Below are 8,251 nucleotides of genomic sequence, written 5' to 3' on the forward strand. Positions count from 1 at the left end.
GAGAGATTGTACCTCACACCTGCCAATTGCGTCTGTCTTTCATGTGTTTCTCATGCCCCTCCTTCCCAAAAGTCCATCTCTTTCCTATCTGCCCCCATTGTAGTTAATACATATTTTTTACCTCGTGGAATATTATGTTATCAATAAAATCCCCTGTTAATTCTATTTTCTATTTTTCCCAGCCTCCTGATGGTCGGCTGACCAAGGAGACGCAAATCGGAGAGGGCGGCACTGGAGCCGTGTTCATGGTAAGGGACCAACCAAATTCCTAGAGAGCAGGGGGAGCTGAAAGCAAGTTGAAAGTGCTATCACTATCCCTGCTATGCACATGATTACATTCCTTAATAACTCAATATTTCTGTCAGTTTGTTCCCTATATGAGTCTTGATATTTCCAGCTAATACTGAATGTCAGTTACACCTTTCTGTGTGTGTTACAGGGCCATCACCATCGCAGAGGCAAGGTAGCCGTCAAGATGGCCAACATCACTCGGGTAAGGTTTCTTTATAGTTCCTTTCTCCATATCATGCCTATTGTGTGGCTGCCTATGTGAGCTAAAGGGTTTCTATTTTTCCTCTCCAGGATGAGGAGTCAGTCTGCCGAGAGGTAAGCTTTCTCCTGAAGTTCAGCAGGCACAGGAACATCGCCTCTTACTATGGAGCTTATTACCACCCTGCTCCAAACGAGGAGTCATCGGAGTATCTGGAGGTAAGAAATTGTTTGTTGCATCACATTCATCCCTTATGTGCCAAAGAGATCTCCATTGGAGGCGATAAAATACATACACGGCCTGAAATCATTCCTTCCTATTGCAGCTTGTCCTTGAGTACTGCAGCGGCGGCTCCCTGTACGACCTGATCGACAGCACCGAAGGCCAATCCCTGAAGGAGACCTGGATTGGCTATGTCTGCAGGGAGGTATTGAAGGTAAACTTGGATTAACCCCTTAAAGACTCTTCTATTATTTTACTTTACATATATTTATATATATACAAGTATATATATATTTTTTTTTTTAATGTTTTTTGTAGACTCTCAACCACATCCACCACCACCGGGCCGTTCACAGGGACATCAAGAGCCCCAACGTGATGCTCACCAAGAAGGGAAACATCAAACTCAGTGAGTAAAACTTATAGTTGTAAGATGAATGGATGGGGGGAAGCTTTTGTGGATATAAAGTACAGAAGGTTTCATGATACAGATTTTTATCTTATTGCCCTTAAAATGAATAAATTTTTCATTTATATGTTAAATCTGTCATTTCAGTCGATTTCGGACTCTGCTGGGACCTGGACCCACAGACAGGAAAGTGCAACCAGGCTGATGGGACTGCGCACTGGATGGCGCCCGAGGCCTTTAGGAGGAGGGACAGGGAACCGGAATTCGACACCAAAGTATGTTGTAGGAGCAGTAGGAGGACCCAATGGCATTTATGTGTCTGCACAAATGGGTGCTGCATTCAGTAAAGGCCAATTCAGTTACATGAGTGCTAAACATGAAGCCATTGGGAACCCCCCGGTAACAAGTAACTAAATCATACGCTAACCCAATTCTATCCTAATGCTCTTTGGTGTCTTCTTTTCCAGTGTGACATCTGGTCCCTTGGAATCACTGCCATCGAAATGGCCGAGGGAAAAACACGTAAGTAACAATTGTGGGTTTCTGTACATTGTAACCAAGGAATTGTTACCCAGTCTGGCAAAGAGCCTTTATTTAGCCATTTGTTACATGCAGAAATCCAGGCCATGCCTGTGTTTCTATGTGCAGGGGTATTGTTTGTTTGTTATGTATTGTTTGTTATAATTATTCTAAAGCAAAATGTCTATTATGGTGGAAATAGCGAATAAGCCCCAATTCTTCAGCTTCATGTTTGAAGCGACTCATATATATATGTTTTTAACTTTTAGCATACGCCGATCAGGAGCTAGTGTCGGACCTGATCATCAACAACGACTCTCCGAGGCTCATATCAAGGACCTGGTGAGTCCTTCCCAGCTCATGTCACTGTGCGATGCTGATACTGCAACTCTGTGTGTCTCTCGCCTTGGCATATTAGCGATTAAAGCGATACATCTGTTTTTCTTGCTCAAATCTTTTCCTTTTTCCAGGTCTGAAACTTTTGTGTCCTTCTTGGAGTCGTGCCTTGAGAAGGATCCTTCCCGGAGATGGAGTGCGGAAGAGCTGCTGCAGCACCCGTTCATTACTGAACTGCCCCCTGCGAAGACCATCAGGGCTGAAATCGAGGAACACCTTCGGGCTGTGCAGAACCGGCCGGCCAAACAAGGTGAGGGAATCCATTATATTTGTTATGGCTGTACTGTCACATCACTTAACTTACTAAAATGAGAAGCTGCTTGAGCTGGAATTGTAATAGTGGTGCTAGGAATAATAAACATATTTTTAGAGGGGTACTTTACCTTATTATTACATTTTAGTACAATAATATAATGTAATATAATGTTGCTTTTGAATCATATAAGTTTTATTCTGCAGCTTTCCTGTTATAAATCTCACGTGCTAGTTGGTTGCCATTACTCTAGCAACTGTTGCGCCTGCAGCAATACATGCGCTAGTTAGTAGGTGCTTTTGTAAACTGCAGTTCATTCTGCGCAGCAATAGTAACAGCATTTGCATCCAATTCGCTTGCTGCAAGTCAGTAGCAGACGCAGCATACTCGTAGTAGAATCATGGAACTACCGCCATGTCAAATCTGCTGGTAATTGTAGTGAAATGGGTTCAGTAGTTCAGACTAGTTGGATGAAAGGCCGTCCCAGGGATTCATTTTCGTTTTTTTCTTACTGTGATTTTATTTATTTATATAGGATTGAGAGCAGTTCGCTGGGCCAGGAAACAGCTACGGCGGGCCAGGAAACAGCTACGGCGGGCCAGGGAACAGCTACGCGGGGCCAGGGAACATCTATGGCCTCGCTGGGCCATGGAACATCTCCTGCGGGCCAGGGAACAGCTACGGCAGGCCAGGGAACAGCTACGGCAGGCCAGGGAACAGCTACGGCCTTGCTGTGCCATGGAACATCTACGGCGAGCCTGTGACTTCTGTGCAACTGAAACATCGCCAGAACAGAAGGAGGCTCAGCAAATGGCCCTGGAGGGTTTTGCCTGTGTGTGATCCTTTGGCCAATAACATCAAATGCCCAGGGTGAGTCTCCTGTATACCATCCAAGGAGAAAGGAACATCTGCAGAGAAAGGTACCATCTCTCCTTCTTCTACTGCTCCTTTACCACTAGGCTCTTTCCTCAGACTACCACACCTCTAGCATCTGTAGCTCCATCAACACGATCCCTTGCAGCTGCCCCAGCTCCTCCACAGTGGCGTCTCCTCTTTAAATAACTGTAACTCCACCAGCAGTCTCTGCCTTTAACATCTGCATTCAGATCTGTTTTTCTAACTGTAGATCTGTCATCATTATCTGTCATCATATCTCAGACTACCACTGCTCCACCAATGATGTCTTTCCTTTAATATCTTCATTTCAAACAACCACAGCAACAGTAATACTCACCACAGATTTCTACAGATTCACCAGTGGCATTCACATTTTTTAAACACCACAGCTCCACCAGTGGGACCTTAGATTCAAATTACCATAGCTCCACCCGAGGTCTCTTCTCTTAATTTTAGCTCCACCACCTGCCTTCCCTTTATTTGTCTACTCCTCAACCAGCATGCTCTTTGCCTTATTCTAATCTCTTATTTCTCTTCAGCTAGTCTCTTCCATTTATCTTCTGTTCCACCCTCACACACTCCAAATCTCCCACTGTAGAGCCAGCGACACCTCCTCTCTAATCCCCTCACATACACACTGACATAAACCCTTAGTACAAGTTGATCCAGGGACTTGTCCGATTGCCCTTTTGGGAGTCAGGAAGGAATTTTTTCCCCTCTGAGGCAAATTGGCTCCGGCTTCAGATGGTGGTTTTTCGCCTTCCTCTGGACCAACTAGCAAATAGGCAGGTTTCTTTTAGACTAAAATTTAATACAAACAAATAACATCTATTTTATAAATAAAGCTTTAATACATATTTTGTGGTGTTCTTGCCTTTTTATTGTATTGCCAGGGAGTGTTAGAGATGACGGACACTTGTAGTGCAAGGGAAAAGGGTAACTGAAAAGAGAAGGTGCAATCAAGGGACAGGGGAGGGAGAAATGGGTGAAAAGTGATACTAATATTGAAGAAATCAAAGCAGGGAATAAGTCATGTCTGGGCCCAGTGTTACTGATCTTGACTGAAGCAGGGATTTTGGTCAGTGCCGAAGCCTTTAGGGAGACTTCAAAAATTAAAAAATATCACTATGCAGGTATAGGACCCATTATCCAGAATGCTCGGGACCAAGGGTGTTCCGGATAAGGGGTATTTCCATAATTTGGATCTCCATACCTTAAGTCTACTAAAAAGTTAATACAACATTGATTAAACACAATAGGATTGTTTTGCATCCAATAAGGATGAATTATATCTTAGTTGGGATCAAGTACAGGTACTGTTTTATTATTACAGAGAAAAGGGAATCATTTAACCATTAAATAAACCCAATAGGGCTGTTCTGCCCCCAATAAGGGGTAATTATATCTTAGTTGGGATCAAGTACAGGTACTGTTTTATTATTACACCTTGCGAAGTGTGGAGAGAAAGTGCTGACGCTTGTTGCTGGCTGCTGGCACAGGTAGAGATGATTTGGGGGCAGTATATGATTTTTTGGCCGCTGCTGCCTGCTATAGGAACCTATTTGGGGCTAATTAGGCAATATGAAGGATAGGCTGCTTCTGGCACGGGGACAGATGGGGGGCTTTGGAGCGATATGATGAATTTTTTGGCTGATGCTGGCACAGGTACAGATTGGGGGCTTGGTGGCAATGGGAGGGATTTGCAATATGATGGCTGCTGGCACTGTACAGATTGGGGGCATTATGGTGGCCACTGGTACACGTACATGGTGGCAATGGACATTGGCACAAATACATGGGGGCAATATAATGTCTGTTGGCACAAATACATGGGGCAATATGATGGCTGCTGCTGGCACAGGTACAGATTGGGGGCTTGGGGCAATATGATGGCTGCTGCTGGCACAGGTACAGATTGGGGGCTTGGTGGCAATGGGAGGGATTGGCTGCTGCTGGCACAGGCACAGATTGGGGACAATATGATGGTTGCTGTCACAGATACAGATTGGGGGCTTGGGGCAATATGATGGCTGCTGCTGGCACAGGTACAGATTGGGGGCTTGGGGCAATATGATGGCTGCTGGCACAGATACAGATTGGGGGCTTGGGGCAATATGATGGCTGCTGGCACAGATACAGATTGGGGGCTTGGGGCAATATGATGGCTGCTGGCACAGGTACAGATTGGGGGCTTGGGGCAATATGATGGCTGCTGCTGGCACAGGTACAGGTTGGGGGCAATATGATGGCTGCTGGCACAGATACAGATTGGGTGCTTGGGGGCAATGGCTGCTGGCACAGGTACAGATTGGGGGCTTGGGGCAATATGATGGCTGCTGGCATGGGTACAGATTGGGGGCAATATGATGGCTGCTGGCACAGATACAGATTGGGGGCTTGGGGCAATATGATGGCTGCTGCTGGCACAGGTACAGGTTGGGGGCAATATGATGGCTGCTGGCACAGATACAGATTGGGGGCAATATGATGGCTGCTGGCACAGGTACAGATTGGGGGCTTGGGGGCAATATGATGGCTGCTAGCACAGGTACAGATTGGGGGCAATATGTTCACATTTTTAGCAATTGCAAAACAATTTGTCCACACAATCAGTTATTTACTACAGTCTCAAATATTGACTCAATTGCCATTAAAATAATTAAGCTTTAGGTTGACAATTTTACTTCAATTATTCAGTTTCCTTGGTTTGAAGAAAGAGGCCAGATTTGTCTATATATTGTTGACTGACTAGGGCGGATTGATATGAATCTATTCAAAATATGGGGGCTGAGGGGGACTTATTTGGTGAGCTTAATGTGGCCGATCCAAGTGTTTGCCCATTGGGCTAGAAATCAGATTGTATGGGAGCCAGTCAGTCATTGACCTTATACAGAGACTAAAGTGGACAAGCCAATCATATATCGACAGGAATCATTCTGGATTCAGTTGGACAAAATAAATATGTAGTAGGTGCCACCCCACCTTTTCTCACCCCACTCCAAGCTCTGGATACTATAGAAAGTACATCTACTGTAGCACAAAAGTAAAATTTTAAAAAAAACCCGTCACTGACAATTATCACAAGGTAGATGGGCTGCAACTATACTGGGGCTCATCACTGGGGAAGAACTGAAAACCAATCTTTGGCTTGTACAGGGCCAGGGTTTTTCCCCAACATCTTCCCCAGCCAAACCCAAATAAACCTGACACCCTGGTTTACCCCAAACCATTACAAATTAGAATGCCCCACTACATTTCCAATCTCATTCCAATCCAAGCTATGTTTAAAGCGGGCAGCATAGTCAGGAGAGCCGGAGGTGTACATACCTTGTAGCGGTAATTAACCATTTTGTTTTTGAGATTCTTTAATTATAGACCAGGCCTAATGTCCAAGCCGATGACAATATCCATCTGTTGTTTCTTATTTCTACTATAGGCCTATGTGACATGTATTATCCCCAGGTGGGGTGACTGAGGGTCTGTGATGGTGGATCTACATGGCTGGGGTGGTGGGGCCTTGAGGTCTATATGACATCTATTACATTTAGCACAGTCTAGTTTGAGGTGACGACCCACCCACTGGGGGCTGACGGAACCAGTCACCCCAAATACCCCAATCTGACACAGTTCTCTGGTTGCACCATTGAATACCCCATCAGATCTACTCACACAAGCACCAATCAGATGATATTAAATCAATCCGCCTTCAATAAGCTCAAATAATTTGTCCATGTATGGTCATATTTAAAGAAGCAATTATAAAATCTGATATATAAAATAAAGAAACGCATAAGAAAAGTTAAATTAATGTGTTTATTCATTACAACCTACTTCCAATTACTCAGCCTTTCTACAATTTACACCCAAAAGCACATTGTATTTACATGCAGTGTGGGCATTTTACATAAAAAAACAGTAATTTATTGTATTAAATATGAATTATTTACTACAGATTTAAATTAAATATACTGCTCTCCTTTAAAAATGGAAAAGGGGGGGGGAAAATGACCTCTACGTGTGGCATAAACATTCACATACATTGATGAACAATCATTTCCCTCTGGCGTCCAAATCCAATTAAAAAAAAAAAGTACTAAATGTGAAACCTGAGTGTCAGACTGAAATGACAATGAAACTAATGAGATTGTTTTAGTTCATTCTGAATTCTACACCGATTGGTCGGCAGCTCACGTAAACAGGACAGGATTGACACAGCGTCTTTTGGACGGCAGTTACAGTTGCGTTAGATACCTCTGCTGTTAGGATTCCAGGAAGAAATCTTATTCTCACCTTAACATTCTTTTAAACCATTTAAGGTACAACCCCCCCCCCCCCACCATGGATCTATAATGTTCAGAAATGACCCTTGCCAAGAAAGAATTTCATTACCTACTGGAAGTTTTCCAGTAAGCCCTAAAGGGATAGTTACAGTTTTAGACTGCCAATATTTCCGTTTCTGCTCAGCGGCTCTCTTTCAAACTGTGAGTGACCATAACTAACCATGCAGCACCCCCTGCAGAGTCATTTAATCCTAGGGTGGCAGATACTCTGTCTCTAGGGTTGCCTGACAGACGTAGGGCGGGTTATGGAGAGCATCCAGGAAGAAATAAGGTAAGTTCTTGGCCGATTGGGGCAGATCAGGGAATTACAAATTTACTACAATGCCAGTAGGTGCTTTATGGTTAGGTGGCACCCTTATCTGTCTTTGGAAGATCACTGCTAAGCTGTAAGTCTGACTATTAGCAGTCTAAAACTGCAAATATCTCAAAAAACACAACATATAAAATGAATGCAAAGCGCAGACATGCTCAGAGAAGCCGGCCTACATCTTTTGGCAAAGAAACAACAGCAATTGCCTGTCGCTGAGTTTAATGGAGGCTGCATGTCCCCCACTGGTACAGTATTCAGCCAATGTGTGTTTTTAGGGCCAAAAACAACCACCTGTACCAGCGGCATGAAGCAGTTTCCTTTAAACTCATTGGCAGATGGTGTGGGAGATTTTCGCCAATCTCTGCTGATGGAAATTCACTGGTTATATTAGAAATGTTTCTTTTGTGCTTTCAGG

At 44.0% G+C, this 8,251-nt stretch overlaps 1 protein-coding gene across 1 annotated transcript; it reads left to right on the forward strand.

The window, feature by feature from the left end:
* Positions 1 to 13: 13 nt before the first annotated feature.
* LOC100495971 (traf2 and NCK-interacting protein kinase) lies at positions 14 to 4,043 on the forward strand. Its single transcript, XM_031900571.1, has 10 exons — positions 14 to 248; positions 440 to 493; positions 583 to 708; positions 816 to 926; positions 1,031 to 1,121; positions 1,269 to 1,396; positions 1,589 to 1,643; positions 1,910 to 1,982; positions 2,111 to 2,286; positions 2,825 to 4,043. The coding sequence occupies exons 1-10, from the start codon at positions 135 to 137 to the stop codon at positions 3,127 to 3,129; spliced, it is 1,233 nt and encodes a 410-aa protein (XP_031756431.1). The 5' UTR covers positions 14 to 134; the 3' UTR covers positions 3,130 to 4,043.
* Positions 4,044 to 8,251: the final 4,208 nt, after the last annotated feature.

Source organism: Xenopus tropicalis, chromosome 4 (assembly GCF_000004195.4).
Source record: "Xenopus tropicalis strain Nigerian chromosome 4, UCB_Xtro_10.0, whole genome shotgun sequence".
Taxonomy (NCBI): Eukaryota; Metazoa; Chordata; class Amphibia; order Anura; family Pipidae; genus Xenopus; species Xenopus tropicalis.

Bases quoted from the DNA above. Each gene is read 5' to 3' on its own strand.
- LOC100495971 (XM_031900571.1), top strand. From the start codon at position 135: ATGTTATCAATAAAATCCCCTGTTAATTCTATTTTCTATTTTTCCCAG. The intron at 249-439 runs GTAAGGGACCAA...TGTGTGTTACAG, and splicing joins GCACTGGAGCCGTGTTCATG to GGCCATCACCATCGCAGAGG. The intron at 494-582 runs GTAAGGTTTCTT...TTTCCTCTCCAG, and splicing joins AGATGGCCAACATCACTCGG to GATGAGGAGTCAGTCTGCCG.